At 65.5% G+C, this 18,432-nt stretch overlaps 7 protein-coding genes across 7 annotated transcripts; 3 read left to right on the top strand and 4 right to left on the bottom strand.

Moving 5' to 3' along the window:
* Window positions 1-1,959: 1,959 nt before the first annotated feature.
* Window positions 1,960-2,196, bottom strand: LOC126040453 (scale keratin-like; the record flags this gene model as incomplete). Its single annotated transcript, XM_049804866.1, has 1 exon — window positions 1,960-2,196. A coding segment is annotated over exon 1 (237 nt), but the record flags the coding sequence as incomplete, so codon positions are not given.
* A 1,847-nt stretch (window positions 2,197-4,043) lies between these two features.
* On the top strand, window positions 4,044-4,280 carry LOC126040452 (scale keratin-like; the record flags this gene model as incomplete). Its single annotated transcript, XM_049804865.1, has 1 exon — window positions 4,044-4,280. A coding segment is annotated over exon 1 (237 nt), but the record flags the coding sequence as incomplete, so codon positions are not given.
* A 2,807-nt stretch (window positions 4,281-7,087) lies between these two features.
* LOC126040451 (scale keratin-like) lies at window positions 7,088-7,324 on the bottom strand (the record flags this gene model as incomplete). Its single annotated transcript, XM_049804864.1, has 1 exon — window positions 7,088-7,324. A coding segment is annotated over exon 1 (237 nt), but the record flags the coding sequence as incomplete, so codon positions are not given.
* A 1,847-nt stretch (window positions 7,325-9,171) lies between these two features.
* Window positions 9,172-9,408, top strand: LOC126040450 (scale keratin-like; the record flags this gene model as incomplete). Its single annotated transcript, XM_049804863.1, has 1 exon — window positions 9,172-9,408. A coding segment is annotated over exon 1 (237 nt), but the record flags the coding sequence as incomplete, so codon positions are not given.
* Window positions 9,409-12,215: 2,807 nt separating this feature from the next.
* On the bottom strand, window positions 12,216-12,452 carry LOC126040449 (scale keratin-like; the record flags this gene model as incomplete). The annotated part of the gene is made up of 1 exon (XM_049804862.1): window positions 12,216-12,452. A coding segment is annotated over exon 1 (237 nt), but the record flags the coding sequence as incomplete, so codon positions are not given.
* Window positions 12,453-14,299: 1,847 nt separating this feature from the next.
* LOC126040448 (scale keratin-like) lies at window positions 14,300-14,536 on the top strand (the record flags this gene model as incomplete). Its single annotated transcript, XM_049804861.1, has 1 exon — window positions 14,300-14,536. A coding segment is annotated over exon 1 (237 nt), but the record flags the coding sequence as incomplete, so codon positions are not given.
* A 2,807-nt stretch (window positions 14,537-17,343) lies between these two features.
* On the bottom strand, window positions 17,344-17,580 carry LOC126040446 (scale keratin-like; the record flags this gene model as incomplete). The annotated part of the gene is made up of 1 exon (XM_049804860.1): window positions 17,344-17,580. A coding segment is annotated over exon 1 (237 nt), but the record flags the coding sequence as incomplete, so codon positions are not given.
* Window positions 17,581-18,432: the final 852 nt, after the last annotated feature.

The following is an 18,432-nucleotide window of genomic DNA, read 5'->3' as shown; positions in this document are numbered from 1 at the left end:
AGGATCTGGGGAAAGGGCAGAAGGCAGGACAGGCGCTGGCAGTGCTCCCTTGCCTGGTCTTCTCAGCCCGGGAGCGGCAGCAGCTCCGCCAGGTCCCGCTGCTCCGCAGAAGCAGGGCAGCATCTCCGGGCGTCTGCACAGAGGAGGCTGGAGGAGAGGCAGTGTTAAGCCCCGTGCCTGGGACATGGCCGTCGATTGCTGGAGAGCAGCTTGTCAGGAGAGGCCCTGGGGGTGCTGGTGGACGCCACGCTGAGCATGAGCCGGCAACGTGCGTTGGGGCAAAGGCAGCCCGCGGTGTCCTGGGCTGCATGCGGAGGAGGTGGAGGGAGGGGATCCTTGGCCTCCACTCAGCACTGGCGAGGCCACCCCTGGGCTGCTGTGTCCAGTGCTGGGCTCCCCAGCACGGGAGAGATGTGGGGCTGCTGCAGAGAGTCCAGCAAAGTGCCGCACACAGCTGCCGAAGGGACGGGGAGCACGTGTCCTCTGGGGAGAGCCTCAGAGAGACGGGACAGTTCCTCTTGGTGCTGAGGAGGCTCGGGGTGGGGTGGGGGGAGTGCCTCATCAATGTGCACCCATGGCTGAAGGGAAGGCATCAAGAAGATGGAGCCAGGCTCTTTTCAGAGGTGTCCAGTGCCAGGACAAGAGACAATGGGCACCAGCTGAAAGACGGGAGGCTCCGCCTCAACATCCCAAAGCCCTTTTTCCACTGTGAGGGTGACCGAGCCCTGGCACAAGTTGGCCCGGGAGGTTGTGGAGTCTGCGTCCTTGGAGACGTGCAAAAGCCGTGTGGCCACGGCGCTGGGCAGCCGGCTCGGGGTGACCCTGCTTGAGGGGGCAGCATGACAAGATGCCCTGCAAAGGCTCCTGCCACGACAGTCAGGCTGCGTTTTCTGTGATTTGGTGTCTGCGGCAGAGAACCGAGGAGCACGGCGTGTGTTGGTCTGTGCTGGGGATGGGGAAGTGGAAGGGGAAGGGGAAGGGGAAGGAGGAGGAGAAGAGGCAAGGGAAGGGGAGGGAGAAGCGGTAGGGAAAGAGGAAAGGGAAGGAGAAGGGGAAGGAGAAGAAGAAGGGGAAGAAGCGGAAAAAAAAGTAGCAAAAGGGTACAAAGAAGAGGAAAGGGCACTGGACGTTGTTAGGGAGGAGGAAGGGAATGGGAAGCCTCCCATTTCCTTTTTCTCCCAGGGCCTCAAGCTGAGCCAAGGAGGCACAAAGGTGTGGAGCTGCGGCAGGAATTGCTCCTGGCTGGCTCCCATCCCCTGGGGCAGCCGTGCTCACGCGCAGGGAGGCTGGAGGCCTGCAAACACCCCAGGGCTGCATGTCGTGCAGGCAGGGGAGCCACCTGCGTTCAGGCAGGGCCCTTGGAGCTCAGCCGCGGGACCGTGTGTGGGGGGGTCTCCCAAAAGGCAGCTCAGCCAGGCTCTGCTGGGGCTGAGCCTGCCCTGGCCCGGCTGGAGGGGGACACGTGCAGGGCGAGGGAGCCCTGCAGCCCACGCTAGGCCTTGAAAGGAAAGGCAGAGAGGCAGGTGTTGGATGCAGGCTTGCTTTATTGCAGTGCAGGAAAGCACCCACGGCAGAAAGACACGCAAGGCAGAGGCAGGCAGGTTGTCACCCCGGGCTTCAAGAGAGGTGTTCCTTCAGGCTTCTCCCAGGCGGTGGCTGTTGTGGAGACAAGCGAGTGCCCTGTGGGACGATGGTGGAGTTGCACCGTGCAGCTGGGCATGGGCAGGAGCAAGGAGGAGAGGCAAGATGGAGAGAGGGGACGGAGGGGAGGAAGGAGAGGAGGTGTGAGGCTGAGGAGGCCCAGGGTCTGTGGGGGCTCTGGGGCTGGGTCTAGCAGGGCCCACAGGTGTCCCACAGCTTCTTGCTGTAGCGGGGCAAGGCACAAGGGCTGCAGGCGGGAGAAGCGTAGGGTCTGCCAAAGGTGCAGAGGCCCCCCGAGCCCAGGGTGGCGCCGGCGCCGTAGAGGCCTCCCAGCCCCAGGTTGCCCCCGAAGGCGGGTGCTCCGGAGGAGCCCACCACGGCTTGCTGGGGGAAGGAGCTGAGGATGGGGCCGGGGAAGGTGACGACGACGGGGGGCGGCTGGATGAAGGCCGTCGAGTCGGGGCACTGCCGGGCGCACAGCTCGTTGCAGCTCTCAGCGATGGGCTGGGGGACGGCGACGCCGGTTTTCGGTGGGCACAGGTCGTAGCAAGACATCTTTGTGCGAGAGAGCTGAGCCTGAAACACGCGGGACCCAAGGACAGGTGTCATGAGCGAGGAGGAGATCCCGTGGCCGAGCAGCGCCCTGTTCCCAGGGCTGCCCTGGAGCTGGAGGGGCCAGAGCCGCCACCTTGCCCGCACTGCCTGCCGCTTGCTCTTTGCCCAGCCAGCCCCCGTCAGCGCCCTGCTCTCCGCACCCCTTGCCTTGCCCTCTCTGCACACAGAGGGCACGCAAGCCCTCCCCGAGAGCCTGTGCAAGGCCTGGCTCTGCGCGGCTGGGCCACGGGGCTCCTTCCTCCTCCCTCCGCCCCTCAGCCCGCCCTGGCCCTCCAAGCCTGCTGCCAGCACGCCCATGGCCAGCAGTGCTCTCCTGGCCACGGAGTCCCCACGCCAGCCCCTGTCAGAGGAGGCAGAGAGCTGCAGGCACCCACCTACCCTGTTCCTGAGCAGAGCGAGGCAGGAGCGGCGGATGGCAGCGCTTGCCGAGGGCAGCGCTTTTATGCCGGGCTGGCGAGTGCGGGGAGGAGCTGGCCGCGCTGGGGGCACGTGGCCCGCAGCGGCCGAGCCCCTGCCTCCTCCCTGCGTGGCATGGGGCTGTTTTGCTGATGCTGTTTCCTCTCCAGCCCCAACCTGCTCTATCAGCCCCTGCAATTACCCCGCTTGGATGCTTGCCAGCTGCCACCTAATGGGCCGAATGAGCCCAGCTGTCTTTTCATTATCTCGGTGTGTAAGAGGGCATGCAGCGTGACAAAGGCTGACTGCGAGCGCCCTGCGTGCCATAGCACTTGCCCAAGGGCTTGCTCTCGGGGTGGCCCCTTGCTTGCTTTGCAGAGCCACAGGGAAGACCAGGGTCCTGGTGCTGGCCAGGAAGGCGGCCTTGCGAAGGCCTCCCGCATGCCAGTGACCGCATGACGTACGCCGTGTGGCTATTATCCGCAGAGGCGCGAGGTTACGAAATGCCAAATCAAAGGCACTCCTCTCGGGCACTGCCTGCTCAGCACGATGCATCACTCAGCAGCCCAAAGGAGCCGGTCTCCATCCACCTGAAGGTGTTAGCCATCGACCTCTGCAATTCTGGGGGAGAAAAGCCCCTCGTGCTCTTCCCTGAGGTGCATGGTGCAAGGAGCACACACCCCACCTGGGCCCACATGGCACAGGCTCGTGCCAGCCCTCCCCCAGCCCCTCGCAAGTGTCCCAGGAGCCCCATTGCTGGGGGACGGTGCTGGGCCAGGGCTGCCCTTGGGGTGCTGGGGAGATGGGAACTCTGCCTGGTGGCATGACCTCAGCAGCCCCCGGCTGGCTTGGCCCCGCTGGCGCTCGCGGTGTCTCTCCTCCCAGCAGAGCCTGGCTGCGGCCACAGGGCAGACATGTCTTCCGCGGGCAGAGCACGAGGCAGGCAGCGGGGAGCTGCAGAAGCACAGCCCTCTCCTGCTGTGCGCAGACCCCAGCAGGGAGACGCCTGCTATCTTTTAGCCCTCGAACCAGAAAGGGGCGGAAAGCCTCGGAAGTGGCAGGTGCTGGCCTGGCGAGGGGATGCTGACTCAGGGAGGGGCAGGAGCTGGACAGCCCCATCATCCTTGGCAGGAGGGAGTGCCGCCTCTGCAGACTGGCCCAGGTGGTGCTGAGCAATGGCGGGGCTGCTATAAAAGCTCTGCCTCTGCCAGGCTCCCCCAAGCACTGCTCTGGCCACCTTTGCCTCTGGGAACAGGGTAAGTCTGTGAGCGTTTCTCCTCCCGGCCCCCTGCTCCTGCTCCGGGCCCGGCCCCTCCGCCTCGGGCGCTCGCCTCTGCTGCTCTCTTGCAATCTCTGCCTTCCTGCAGAGCACCGTCCGATCCTGCGCAAAGATGTCTTGCTACGACCTGTGCCCACCGAAAACCGGCGTCGCCGTCCCCCAGCCCATCGCTGAGAGCTGCAACGAGCTGTGCGCCCGGCAGTGCCCCGACTCGACGGCCTTCATCCAGCCGCCCCCCGTCGTCGTCACCTTCCCCGGCCCCATCCTCAGCTCCTTCCCCCAGCAAGCCGTGGTGGGCTCCTCCGGAGCACCCGCCTTCGGGGGCAACCTGGGGCTGGGAGGCCTCTACGGCGCCGGCGCCACCCTGGGCTCGGGGGGCCTCTGCACCTTTGGCAGACCCTACGCTTCTCCCGCCTGCAGCCCTTGTGCCTTGCCCCGCTACAGCAAGAAGCTGTGGGACACCTGTGGGCCCTGCTAGACCCAGCTCAGCGCCAGGCGCTGCCCCCAGCCCAAACGCCAACACCACCACCCAAGCAGGGCTGAGCTGGCGGGCACGGGGCACTGAGGAGAGCTGAGCATCGCCAGCCCCAGCCAACGCCTGGGCAGCCGGCAGTGCCACCCACCCTCAGCCCTTCCCTGCCCTCTTCTCCTGCCCTCTGCTCTCCTCCCCTCCCCTCCCCTCTCGTCCCAGCTGTCGGGTGGGGCAGGAGGTGGACCCGAAAGGCCCTGCAAGGCTGAGGGGCCAAGTCCTCGGGATCTGGGATGCCGCGCCAGGGGGGCATCTGGAGCCAGAAGCGATGCCCTGGAGAAGATCCCTCTGCTTCCCCCAGCACGTGGCAACCGGCCTCTCCGGGTCCTGCCCACCGTCTCTCTGACAGCCTCTCCTGCTCCTCTGGGCACAATAAATGTTTCCTGCATTCAAGTCATGTCTCCCTCCCTCCATGTCCCATGTTGGGAAGACCCCGTGGGTGGGTTCCCGGCAGCTGTGGGAGGGCAAATAGTGGTCCTCGGATGCCTGGGCAAGGGGAGGGTGGGTGGTGTTGGGAGAGGGAGGATGCAGGCAGCAGGCAGGGGAGAGAGAGCCTTTTGGTGGGCCCTTGCAGGATCTGGGGAAAGGGCAGAAGGCAGGACAGGCGCTGGCAGTGCTCCCTTGCCTGGTCTTCTCAGCCCGGGAGCGGCAGCAGCTCCGCCAGGTCCCGCTGCTCCGCAGAAGCAGGGCAGCATCTCCGGGCGTCTGCACAGAGGAGGCTGGAGGAGAGGCAGTGTTAAGCCCCGTGCCTGGGACATGGCCGTCGATTGCTGGAGAGCAGCTTGTCAGGAGAGGCCCTGGGGGTGCTGGTGGACGCCACGCTGAGCATGAGCCGGCAACGTGCGTTGGGGCAAAGGCAGCCCGCGGTGTCCTGGGCTGCATGCGGAGGAGGTGGAGGGAGGGGATCCTTGGCCTCCACTCAGCACTGGCGAGGCCACCCCTGGGCTGCTGTGTCCAGTGCTGGGCTCCCCAGCACGGGAGAGATGTGGGGCTGCTGCAGAGAGTCCAGCAAAGTGCCGCACACAGCTGCCGAAGGGACGGGGAGCACGTGTCCTCTGGGGAGAGCCTCAGAGAGACGGGACAGTTCCTCTTGGTGCTGAGGAGGCTCGGGGTGGGGTGGGGGGAGTGCCTCATCAATGTGCACCCATGGCTGAAGGGAAGGCATCAAGAAGATGGAGCCAGGCTCTTTTCAGAGGTGTCCAGTGCCAGGACAAGAGACAATGGGCACCAGCTGAAAGACGGGAGGCTCCGCCTCAACATCCCAAAGCCCTTTTTCCACTGTGAGGGTGACCGAGCCCTGGCACAAGTTGGCCCGGGAGGTTGTGGAGTCTGCGTCCTTGGAGACGTGCAAAAGCCGTGTGGCCACGGCGCTGGGCAGCCGGCTCGGGGTGACCCTGCTTGAGGGGGCAGCATGACAAGATGCCCTGCAAAGGCTCCTGCCACGACAGTCAGGCTGCGTTTTCTGTGATTTGGTGTCTGCGGCAGAGAACCGAGGAGCACGGCGTGTGTTGGTCTGTGCTGGGGATGGGGAAGTGGAAGGGGAAGGGGAAGGGGAAGGAGGAGAGGGAAGGGCAGAGTGGAGTGGAAGGGGAAGGGAAATAGGATGAGGAAGGGGAAGGGGGAGTAGAAAAAGAAGGGAAGAGGAAGGGAAAGGAGGAGGAGAAGAGGCAAGGGAAGGGGAGGGAGAAGCGGTAGGGAAAGAGGAAAGGGAAGGAGAAGGGGAAGGAGAAGAAGAAGGGGAAGAAGCGGAAAAAAAAGTAGCAAAAGGGTACAAAGAAGAGGAAAGGGCACTGGACGTTGTTAGGGAGGAGGAAGGGAATGGGAAGCCTCCCGTTTCCTTTTTCTCCCAGGGCCTCAAGCTGAGCCAAGGAGGCACAAAGGTGTGGAGCTGCGGCAGGAATTGCTCCTGGCTGGCTCCCATCCCCTGGGGCAGCCGTGCTCACGCGTAGGGAGGCTGGAGGCCTGCAAACACCCCAGGGCTGCATGTCGTGCAGGCAGGGGAGCCACCTGCGTTCAGGCAGGGCCCTTGGAGCTCAGCCGCGGGACCGTGTGTGGGGGGGTCTCCCAAAAGGCAGCTCAGCCAGGCTCTGCTGGGGCTGAGCCTGCCCTGGCCCGGCTGGAGGGGGACACGTGCAGGGCGAGGGAGCCCTGCAGCCCACGCTAGGCCTTGAAAGGAAAGGCAGAGAGGCAGGTGTTGGATGCAGGCTTGCTTTATTGCAGTGCAGGAAAGCACCCACGGCAGAAAGACACGCAAGGCAGAGGCAGGCAGGTTGTCACCCCGGGCTTCAAGAGAGGTGTTCCTTCAGGCTTCTCCCAGGCGGTGGCTGTTGTGGAGACAAGCGAGTGCCCTGTGGGACGATGGTGGAGTTGCACCGTGCAGCTGGGCATGGGCAGGAGCAAGGAGGAGAGGCAAGATGGAGAGAGGGGACGGAGGGGAGGAAGGAGAGGAGGTGTGAGGCTGAGGAGGCCCAGGGTCTGTGGGGGCTCTGGGGCTGGGTCTAGCAGGGCCCACAGGTGTCCCACAGCTTCTTGCTGTAGCGGGGCAAGGCACAAGGGCTGCAGGCGGGAGAAGCGTAGGGTCTGCCAAAGGTGCAGAGGCCCCCCGAGCCCAGGGTGGCGCCGGCGCCGTAGAGGCCTCCCAGCCCCAGGTTGCCCCCGAAGGCGGGTGCTCCGGAGGAGCCCACCACGGCTTGCTGGGGGAAGGAGCTGAGGATGGGGCCGGGGAAGGTGACGACGACGGGGGGCGGCTGGATGAAGGCCGTCGAGTCGGGGCACTGCCGGGCGCACAGCTCGTTGCAGCTCTCAGCGATGGGCTGGGGGACGGCGACGCCGGTTTTCGGTGGGCACAGGTCGTAGCAAGACATCTTTGTGCGAGAGAGCTGAGCCTGAAACACGCGGGACCCAAGGACAGGTGTCATGAGCGAGGAGGAGATCCCGTGGCCGAGCAGCGCCCTGTTCCCAGGGCTGCCCTGGAGCTGGAGGGGCCAGAGCCGCCACCTTGCCCGCACTGCCTGCCGCTTGCTCTTTGCCCAGCCAGCCCCCGTCAGCGCCCTGCTCTCCGCACCCCTTGCCTTGCCCTCTCTGCACACAGAGGGCACGCAAGCCCTCCCCGAGAGCCTGTGCAAGGCCTGGCTCTGCGCGGCTGGGCCACGGGGCTCCTTCCTCCTCCCTCCGCCCCTCAGCCCGCCCTGGCCCTCCAAGCCTGCTGCCAGCACGCCCATGGCCAGCAGTGCTCTCCTGGCCACGGAGTCCCCACGCCAGCCCCTGTCAGAGGAGGCAGAGAGCTGCAGGCACCCACCTACCCTGTTCCTGAGCAGAGCGAGGCAGGAGCGGCGGATGGCAGCGCTTGCCGAGGGCAGCGCTTTTATGCCGGGCTGGCGAGTGCGGGGAGGAGCTGGCCGCGCTGGGGGCACGTGGCCCGCAGCGGCCGAGCCCCTGCCTCCTCCCTGCGTGGCATGGGGCTGTTTTGCTGATGCTGTTTCCTCTCCAGCCCCAACCTGCTCTATCAGCCCCTGCAATTACCCCGCTTGGATGCTTGCCAGCTGCCACCTAATGGGCCGAATGAGCCCAGCTGTCTTTTCATTATCTCGGTGTGTAAGAGGGCATGCAGCGTGACAAAGGCTGACTGCGAGCGCCCTGCGTGCCATAGCACTTGCCCAAGGGCTTGGTCTCGGGGTGGCCCCTTGCTTGCTTTGCAGAGCCACAGGGAAGACCAGGGTCCTGGTGCTGGCCAGGAAGGCGGCCTTGCGAAGGCCTCCCGCATGCCAGTGACCGCATGACGTACGCCGTGTGGCTATTATCCGCAGAGGCGCGAGGTTACGAAATGCCAAATCAAAGGCACTCCTCTCGGGCACTGCCTGCTCAGCACGATGCATCACTCAGCAGCCCAAAGGAGCCGGTCTCCATCCACCTGAAGGTGTTAGCCATCGACCTCTGCAATTCTGGGGGAGAAAAGCCCCTCGTGCTCTTCCCTGAGGTGCATGGTGCAAGGAGCACACACCCCACCTGGGCCCACATGGCACAGGCTCGTGCCAGCCCTCCCCCAGCCCCTCGCAAGTGTCCCAGGAGCCCCATTGCTGGGGGACGGTGCTGGGCCAGGGCTGCCCTTGGGGTGCTGGGGAGATGGGAACTCTGCCTGGTGGCATGACCTCAGCAGCCCCCGGCTGGCTTGGCCCCGCTGGCGCTCGCGGTGTCTCTCCTCCCAGCAGAGCCTGGCTGCGGCCACAGGGCAGACATGTCTTCCGCGGGCAGAGCACGAGGCAGGCAGCGGGGAGCTGCAGAAGCACAGCCCTCTCCTGCTGTGCGCAGACCCCAGCAGGGAGACGCCTGCTATCTTTTAGCCCTCGAACCAGAAAGGGGCGGAAAGCCTCGGAAGTGGCAGGTGCTGGCCTGGCGAGGGGATGCTGACTCAGGGAGGGGCAGGAGCTGGACAGCCCCATCATCCTTGGCAGGAGGGAGTGCCGCCTCTGCAGACTGGCCCAGGTGGTGCTGAGCAATGGCGGGGCTGCTATAAAAGCTCTGCCTCTGCCAGGCTCCCCCAAGCACTGCTCTGGCCACCTTTGCCTCTGGGAACAGGGTAAGTCTGTGAGCGTTTCTCCTCCCGGCCCCCTGCTCCTGCTCCGGCCCCGGCCCCTCCGCCTCGGGCGCTCGCCTCTGCTGCTCTCTTGCAATCTCTGCCTTCCTGCAGAGCACCGTCCGATCCTGCGCAAAGATGTCTTGCTACGACCTGTGCCCACCGAAAACCGGCGTCGCCGTCCCCCAGCCCATCGCTGAGAGCTGCAACGAGCTGTGCGCCCGGCAGTGCCCCGACTCGACGGCCTTCATCCAGCCGCCCCCCGTCGTCGTCACCTTCCCCGGCCCCATCCTCAGCTCCTTCCCCCAGCAAGCCGTGGTGGGCTCCTCCGGAGCACCCGCCTTCGGGGGCAACCTGGGGCTGGGAGGCCTCTACGGCGCCGGCGCCACCCTGGGCTCGGGGGGCCTCTGCACCTTTGGCAGACCCTACGCTTCTCCCGCCTGCAGCCCTTGTGCCTTGCCCCGCTACAGCAAGAAGCTGTGGGACACCTGTGGGCCCTGCTAGACCCAGCTCAGCGCCAGGCGCTGCCCCCAGCCCAAACGCCAACACCACCACCCAAGCAGGGCTGAGCTGGCGGGCACGGGGCACTGAGGAGAGCTGAGCATCGCCAGCCCCAGCCAACGCCTGGGCAGCCGGCAGTGCCACCCACCCTCAGCCCTTCCCTGCCCTCTTCTCCTGCCCTCTGCTCTCCTCCCCTCCCCTCCCCTCTCGTCCCAGCTGTCGGGTGGGGCAGGAGGTGGACCCGAAAGGCCCTGCAAGGCTGAGGGGCCAAGTCCTCGGGATCTGGGATGCCGCGCCAGGGGGGCATCTGGAGCCAGAAGCGATGCCCTGGAGAAGATCCCTCTGCTTCCCCCAGCACGTGGCAACCGGCCTCTCCGGGTCCTGCCCACCGTCTCTCTGACAGCCTCTCCTGCTCCTCTGGGCACAATAAATGTTTCCTGCATTCAAGTCATGTCTCCCTCCCTCCATGTCCCATGTTGGGAAGACCCCGTGGGTGGGTTCCCGGCAGCTGTGGGAGGGCAAATAGTGGTCCTCGGATGCCTGGGCAAGGGGAGGGTGGGTGGTGTTGGGAGAGGGAGGATGCAGGCAGCAGGCAGGGGAGAGAGAGCCTTTTGGTGGGCCCTTGCAGGATCTGGGGAAAGGGCAGAAGGCAGGACAGGCGCTGGCAGTGCTCCCTTGCCTGGTCTTCTCAGCCCGGGAGCGGCAGCAGCTCCGCCAGGTCCCGCTGCTCCGCAGAAGCAGGGCAGCATCTCCGGGCGTCTGCACAGAGGAGGCTGGAGGAGAGGCAGTGTTAAGCCCCGTGCCTGGGACATGGCCGTCGATTGCTGGAGAGCAGCTTGTCAGGAGAGGCCCTGGGGGTGCTGGTGGACGCCACGCTGAGCATGAGCCGGCAACGTGCGTTGGGGCAAAGGCAGCCCGCGGTGTCCTGGGCTGCATGCGGAGGAGGTGGAGGGAGGGGATCCTTGGCCTCCACTCAGCACTGGCGAGGCCACCCCTGGGCTGCTGTGTCCAGTGCTGGGCTCCCCAGCACGGGAGAGATGTGGGGCTGCTGCAGAGAGTCCAGCAAAGTGCCGCACACAGCTGCCGAAGGGACGGGGAGCACGTGTCCTCTGGGGAGAGCCTCAGAGAGACGGGACAGTTCCTCTTGGTGCTGAGGAGGCTCGGGGTGGGGTGGGGGGAGTGCCTCATCAATGTGCACCCATGGCTGAAGGGAAGGCATCAAGAAGATGGAGCCAGGCTCTTTTCAGAGGTGTCCAGTGCCAGGACAAGAGACAATGGGCACCAGCTGAAAGACGGGAGGCTCCGCCTCAACATCCCAAAGCCCTTTTTCCACTGTGAGGGTGACCGAGCCCTGGCACAAGTTGGCCCGGGAGGTTGTGGAGTCTGCGTCCTTGGAGACGTGCAAAAGCCGTGTGGCCACGGCGCTGGGCAGCCGGCTCGGGGTGACCCTGCTTGAGGGGGCAGCATGACAAGATGCCCTGCAAAGGCTCCTGCCACGACAGTCAGGCTGCGTTTTCTGTGATTTGGTGTCTGCGGCAGAGAACCGAGGAGCACGGCGTGTGTTGGTCTGTGCTGGGGATGGGGAAGTGGAAGGGGAAGGGGAAGGGGAAGGAGGAGAGGGAAGGGCAGAGTGGAGTGGAAGGGGAAGGGAAATAGGATGAGGAAGGGGAAGGGGGAGTAGAAAAAGAAGGGAAGAGGAAGGGAAAGGAGGAGGAGAAGAGGCAAGGGAAGGGGAGGGAGAAGCGGTAGGGAAAGAGGAAAGGGAAGGAGAAGGGGAAGGAGAAGAAGAAGGGGAAGAAGCGGAAAAAAAAGTAGCAAAAGGGTACAAAGAAGAGGAAAGGGCACTGGACGTTGTTAGGGAGGAGGAAGGGAATGGGAAGCCTCCCGTTTCCTTTTTCTCCCAGGGCCTCAAGCTGAGCCAAGGAGGCACAAAGGTGTGGAGCTGCGGCAGGAATTGCTCCTGGCTGGCTCCCATCCCCTGGGGCAGCCGTGCTCACGCGTAGGGAGGCTGGAGGCCTGCAAACACCCCAGGGCTGCATGTCGTGCAGGCAGGGGAGCCACCTGCGTTCAGGCAGGGCCCTTGGAGCTCAGCCGCGGGACCGTGTGTGGGGGGGTCTCCCAAAAGGCAGCTCAGCCGGGCTCTGCTGGGGCTGAGCCTGCCCTGGCCCGGCTGGAGGGGGACACGTGCAGGGCGAGGGAGCCCTGCAGCCCACGCTAGGCCTTGAAAGGAAAGGCAGAGAGGCAGGTGTTGGATGCAGGCTTGCTTTATTGCAGTGCAGGAAAGCACCCACGGCAGAAAGACACGCAAGGCAGAGGCAGGCAGGTTGTCACCCCGGGCTTCAAGAGAGGTGTTCCTTCAGGCTTCTCCCAGGCGGTGGCTGTTGTGGAGACAAGCGAGTGCCCTGTGGGACGATGGTGGAGTTGCACCGTGCAGCTGGGCATGGGCAGGAGCAAGGAGGAGAGGCAAGATGGAGAGAGGGGACGGAGGGGAGGAAGGAGAGGAGGTGTGAGGCTGAGGAGGCCCAGGGTCTGTGGGGGCTCTGGGGCTGGGTCTAGCAGGGCCCACAGGTGTCCCACAGCTTCTTGCTGTAGCGGGGCAAGGCACAAGGGCTGCAGGCGGGAGAAGCGTAGGGTCTGCCAAAGGTGCAGAGGCCCCCCGAGCCCAGGGTGGCGCCGGCGCCGTAGAGGCCTCCCAGCCCCAGGTTGCCCCCGAAGGCGGGTGCTCCGGAGGAGCCCACCACGGCTTGCTGGGGGAAGGAGCTGAGGATGGGGCCGGGGAAGGTGACGACGACGGGGGGCGGCTGGATGAAGGCCGTCGAGTCGGGGCACTGCCGGGCGCACAGCTCGTTGCAGCTCTCAGCGATGGGCTGGGGGACGGCGACGCCGGTTTTCGGTGGGCACAGGTCGTAGCAAGACATCTTTGTGCGAGAGAGCTGAGCCTGAAACACGCGGGACCCAAGGACAGGTGTCATGAGCGAGGAGGAGATCCCGTGGCCGAGCAGCGCCCTGTTCCCAGGGCTGCCCTGGAGCTGGAGGGGCCAGAGCCGCCACCTTGCCCGCACTGCCTGCCGCTTGCTCTTTGCCCAGCCAGCCCCCGTCAGCGCCCTGCTCTCCGCACCCCTTGCCTTGCCCTCTCTGCACACAGAGGGCACGCAAGCCCTCCCCGAGAGCCTGTGCAAGGCCTGGCTCTGCGCGGCTGGGCCACGGGGCTCCTTCCTCCTCCCTCCGCCCCTCAGCCCGCCCTGGCCCTCCAAGCCTGCTGCCAGCACGCCCATGGCCAGCAGTGCTCTCCTGGCCACGGAGTCCCCACGCCAGCCCCTGTCAGAGGAGGCAGAGAGCTGCAGGCACCCACCTACCCTGTTCCTGAGCAGAGCGAGGCAGGAGCGGCGGATGGCAGCGCTTGCCGAGGGCAGCGCTTTTATGCCGGGCTGGCGAGTGCGGGGAGGAGCTGGCCGCGCTGGGGGCACGTGGCCCGCAGCGGCCGAGCCCCTGCCTCCTCCCTGCGTGGCATGGGGCTGTTTTGCTGATGCTGTTTCCTCTCCAGCCCCAACCTGCTCTATCAGCCCCTGCAATTACCCCGCTTGGATGCTTGTCAGCTGCCACCTAATGGGCCGAATGAGCCCAGCTGTCTTTTCATTATCTCGGTGTGTAAGAGGGCATGCAGCGTGACAAAGGCTGACTGCGAGCGCCCTGCGTGCCATAGCACTTGCCCAAGGGCTTGGTCTCGGGGTGGCCCCTTGCTTGCTTTGCAGAGCCACAGGGAAGACCAGGGTCCTGGTGCTGGCCAGGAAGGCGGCCTTGCGAAGGCCTCCCGCATGCCAGTGACCGCATGACGTACGCCGTGTGGCTATTATCCGCAGAGGCGCGAGGTTACGAAATGCCAAATCAAAGGCACTCCTCTCGGGCACTGCCTGCTCAGCACGATGCATCACTCAGCAGCCCAAAGGAGCCGGTCTCCATCCACCTGAAGGTGTTAGCCATCGACCTCTGCAATTCTGGGGGAGAAAAGCCCCTCGTGCTCTTCCCTGAGGTGCATGGTGCAAGGAGCACACACCCCACCTGGGCCCACATGGCACAGGCTCGTGCCAGCCCTCCCCCAGCCCCTCGCAAGTGTCCCAGGAGCCCCATTGCTGGGGGACGGTGCTGGGCCAGGGCTGCCCTTGGGGTGCTGGGGAGATGGGAACTCTGCCTGGTGGCATGACCTCAGCAGCCCCCGGCTGGCTTGGCCCCGCTGGCGCTCGCGGTGTCTCTCCTCCCAGCAGAGCCTGGCTGCGGCCACAGGGCAGACATGTCTTCCGCGGGCAGAGCACGAGGCAGGCAGCGGGGAGCTGCAGAAGCACAGCCCTCTCCTGCTGTGCGCAGACCCCAGCAGGGAGACGCCTGCTATCTTTTAGCCCTCGAACCAGAAAGGGGCGGAAAGCCTCGGAAGTGGCAGGTGCTGGCCTGGCGAGGGGATGCTGACTCAGGGAGGGGCAGGAGCTGGACAGCCCCATCATCCTTGGCAGGAGGGAGTGCCGCCTCTGCAGACTGGCCCAGGTGGTGCTGAGCAATGGCGGGGCTGCTATAAAAGCTCTGCCTCTGCCAGGCTCCCCCAAGCACTGCTCTGGCCACCTTTGCCTCTGGGAACAGGGTAAGTCTGTGAGCGTTTCTCCTCCCGGCCCCCTGCTCCTGCTCCGGGCCCGGCCCCTCCGCCTCGGGCGCTCGCCTCTGCTGCTCTCTTGCAATCTCTGCCTTCCTGCAGAGCACCGTCCGATCCTGCGCAAAGATGTCTTGCTACGACCTGTGCCCACCGAAAACCGGCGTCGCCGTCCCCCAGCCCATCGCTGAGAGCTGCAACGAGCTGTGCGCCCGGCAGTGCCCCGACTCGACGGCCTTCATCCAGCCGCCCCCCGTCGTCGTCACCTTCCCCGGCCCCATCCTCAGCTCCTTCCCCCAGCAAGCCGTGGTGGGCTCCTCCGGAGCACCCGCCTTCGGGGGCAACCTGGGGCTGGGAGGCCTCTACGGCGCCGGCGCCACCCTGGGCTCGGGGGGCCTCTGCACCTTTGGCAGACCCTACGCTTCTCCCGCCTGCAGCCCTTGTGCCTTGCCCCGCTACAGCAAGAAGCTGTGGGACACCTGTGGGCCCTGCTAGACCCAGCTCAGCGCCAGGCGCTGCCCCCAGCCCAAACGCCAACACCACCACCCAAGCAGGGCTGAGCTGGCGGGCACGGGGCACTGAGGAGAGCTGAGCATCGCCAGCCCCAGCCAACGCCTGGGCAGCCGGCAGTGCCACCCACCCTCAGCCCTTCCCTGCCCTCTTCTCCTGCCCTCTGCTCTCCTCCCCTCCCCTCCCCTCTCGTCCCAGCTGTCGGGTGGGGCAGGAGGTGGACCCGAAAGGCCCTGCAAGGCTGAGGGGCCAAGTCCTCGGGATCTGGGATGCCGCGCCAGGGGGGCATCTGGAGCCAGAAGCGATGCCCTGGAGAAGATCCCTCTGCTTCCCCCAGCACGTGGCAACCGGCCTCTCCGGGTCCTGCCCACCGTCTCTCTGACAGCCTCTCCTGCTCCTCTGGGCACAATAAATGTTTCCTGCATTCAAGTCATGTCTCCCTCCCTCCATGTCCCATGTTGGGAAGACCCCGTGGGTGGGTTCCCGGCAGCTGTGGGAGGGCAAATAGTGGTCCTCGGATGCCTGGGCAAGGGGAGGGTGGGTGGTGTTGGGAGAGGGAGGATGCAGGCAGCAGGCAGGGGAGAGAGAGCCTTTTGGTGGGCCCTTGCAGGATCTGGGGAAAGGGCAGAAGGCAGGACAGGCGCTGGCAGTGCTCCCTTGCCTGGTCTTCTCAGCCCGGGAGCGGCAGCAGCTCCGCCAGGTCCCGCTGCTCCGCAGAAGCAGGGCAGCATCTCCGGGCGTCTGCACAGAGGAGGCTGGAGGAGAGGCAGTGTTAAGCCCCGTGCCTGGGACATGGCCGTCGATTGCTGGAGAGCAGCTTGTCAGGAGAGGCCCTGGGGGTGCTGGTGGACGCCACGCTGAGCATGAGCCGGCAACGTGCGTTGGGGCAAAGGCAGCCCGCGGTGTCCTGGGCTGCATGCGGAGGAGGTGGAGGGAGGGGATCCTTGGCCTCCACTCAGCACTGGCGAGGCCACCCCTGGGCTGCTGTGTCCAGTGCTGGGCTCCCCAGCACGGGAGAGATGTGGGGCTGCTGCAGAGAGTCCAGCAAAGTGCCGCACACAGCTGCCGAAGGGACGGGGAGCACGTGTCCTCTGGGGAGAGCCTCAGAGAGACGGGACAGTTCCTCTTGGTGCTGAGGAGGCTCGGGGTGGGGTGGGGGGAGTGCCTCATCAATGTGCACCCATGGCTGAAGGGAAGGCATCAAGAAGATGGAGCCAGGCTCTTTTCAGAGGTGTCCAGTGCCAGGACAAGAGACAATGGGCACCAGCTGAAAGACGGGAGGCTCCGCCTCAACATCCCAAAGCCCTTTTTCCACTGTGAGGGTGACCGAGCCCTGGCACAAGTTGGCCCGGGAGGTTGTGGAGTCTGCGTCCTTGGAGACGTGCAAAAGCCGTGTGGCCACGGCGCTGGGCAGCCGGCTCGGGGTGACCCTGCTTGAGGGGGCAGCATGACAAGATGCCCTGCAAAGGCTCCTGCCACGACAGTCAGGCTGCGTTTTCTGTGATTTGGTGTCTGCGGCAGAGAACCGAGGAGCACGGCGTGTGTTGGTCTGTGCTGGGGATGGGGAAGTGGAAGGGGAAGGGGAAGGGGAAGGAGGAGAGGGAAGGGCAGAGTGGAGTGGAAGGGGAAGGGAAATAGGATGAGGAAGGGGAAGGGGGAGTAGAAAAAGAAGGGAAGAGGAAGGGAAAGGAGGAGGAGAAGAGGCAAGGGAAGGGGAGGGAGAAGCGGTAGGGAAAGAGGAAAGGGAAGGAGAAGGGGAAGGAGAAGAAGAAGGGGAAGAAGCGGAAAAAAAAGTAGCAAAAGGGTACAAAGAAGAGGAAAGGGCACTGGACGTTGTTAGGGAGGAGGAAGGGAATGGGAAGCCTCCCGTTTCCTTTTTCTCCCAGGGCCTCAAGCTGAGCCAAGGAGGCACAAAGGTGTGGAGCTGCGGCAGGAATTGCTCCTGGCTGGCTCCCATCCCCTGGGGCAGCCGTGCTCACGCGTAGGGAGGCTGGAGGCCTGCAAACACCCCAGGGCTGCATGTCGTGCAGGCAGGGGAGCCACCTGCGTTCAGGCAGGGCCCTTGGAGCTCAGCCGCGGGACCGTGTGTGGGGGGGTCTCCCAAAAGGCAGCTCAGCCGGGCTCTGCTGGGGCTGAGCCTGCCCTGGCCCGGCTGGAGGGGGACACGTGCAGGGCGAGGGAGCCCTGCAGCCCACGCTAGGCCTTGAAAGGAAAGGCAGAGAGGCAGGTGTTGGATGCAGGCTTGCTTTATTGCAGTGCAGGAAAGCACCCACGGCAGAAAGACACGCAAGGCAGAGGCAGGCAGGTTGTCACCCCGGGCTTCAAGAGAGGTGTTCCTTCAGGCTTCTCCCAGGCGGTGGCTGTTGTGGAGACAAGCGAGTGCCCTGTGGGACGATGGTGGAGTTGCACCGTGCAGCTGGGCATGGGCAGGAGCAAGGAGGAGAGGCAAGATGGAGAGAGGGGACGGAGGGGAGGAAGGAGAGGAGGTGTGAGGCTGAGGAGGCCCAGGGTCTGTGGGGGCTCTGGGGCTGGGTCTAGCAGGGCCCACAGGTGTCCCACAGCTTCTTGCTGTAGCGGGGCAAGGCACAAGGGCTGCAGGCGGGAGAAGCGTAGGGTCTGCCAAAGGTGCAGAGGCCCCCCGAGCCCAGGGTGGCGCCGGCGCCGTAGAGGCCTCCCAGCCCCAGGTTGCCCCCGAAGGCGGGTGCTCCGGAGGAGCCCACCACGGCTTGCTGGGGGAAGGAGCTGAGGATGGGGCCGGGGAAGGTGACGACGACGGGGGGCGGCTGGATGAAGGCCGTCGAGTCGGGGCACTGCCGGGCGCACAGCTCGTTGCAGCTCTCAGCGATGGGCTGGGGGACGGCGACGCCGGTTTTCGGTGGGCACAGGTCGTAGCAAGACATCTTTGTGCGAGAGAGCTGAGCCTGAAACACGCGGGACCCAAGGACAGGTGTCATGAGCGAGGAGGAGATCCCGTGGCCGAGCAGCGCCCTGTTCCCAGGGCTGCCCTGGAGCTGGAGGGGCCAGAGCCGCCACCTTGCCCGCACTGCCTGCCGCTTGCTCTTTGCCCAGCCAGCCCCCGTCAGCGCCCTGCTCTCCGCACCCCTTGCCTTGCCCTCTCTGCACACAGAGGGCACGCAAGCCCTCCCCGAGAGCCTGTGCAAGGCCTGGCTCTGCGCGGCTGGGCCACGGGGCTCCTTCCTCCTCCCTCCGCCCCTCAGCCCGCCCTGGCCCTCCAAGCCTGCTGCCAGCACGCCCATGGCCAGCAGTGCTCTCCTGGCCACGGAGTCCCCACGCCAGCCCCTGTCAGAGGAGGCAGAGAGCTGCAGGCACCCACCTACCCTGTTCCTGAGCAGAGCGAGGCAGGAGCGGCGGATGGCAGCGCTTGCCGAGGGCAGCGCTTTTATGCCGGGCTGGCGAGTGCGGGGAGGAGCTGGCCGCGCTGGGGGCACGTGGCCCGCAGCGGCCGAGCCCCTGCCTCCTCCCTGCGTGGCATGGGGCTGTTTTGCTGATGCTGTTTCCTCTCCAGCCCCAACCTGCTCTATCAGCCCCTGCAATTACCCCGCTTGGATGCTTGTCAGCTGCCACCTAATGGGCCGAATGAGCCCAGCTGTCTTTTCATTATCTCGGTGTGTAAGAGGGCATGCAGCGTGACAAAGGCTGACTGCGAGCGCCCTGCGTGCCATAGCACTTGCCCAAGGGCTTGGTCTCGGGGTGGCCCCTTGCTTGCTTTGCAGAGCCACAGGGAAGACCAG

Source organism: Accipiter gentilis, chromosome 7 (genome assembly GCF_929443795.1).
Source record: "Accipiter gentilis chromosome 7, bAccGen1.1, whole genome shotgun sequence".
Classification (NCBI taxonomy): Eukaryota; Metazoa; Chordata; class Aves; order Accipitriformes; family Accipitridae; genus Astur; species Astur gentilis.
Note: the sequence above shows the minus strand (reverse complement) of the source record. Positions and strands in the feature narration are given on the sequence as shown.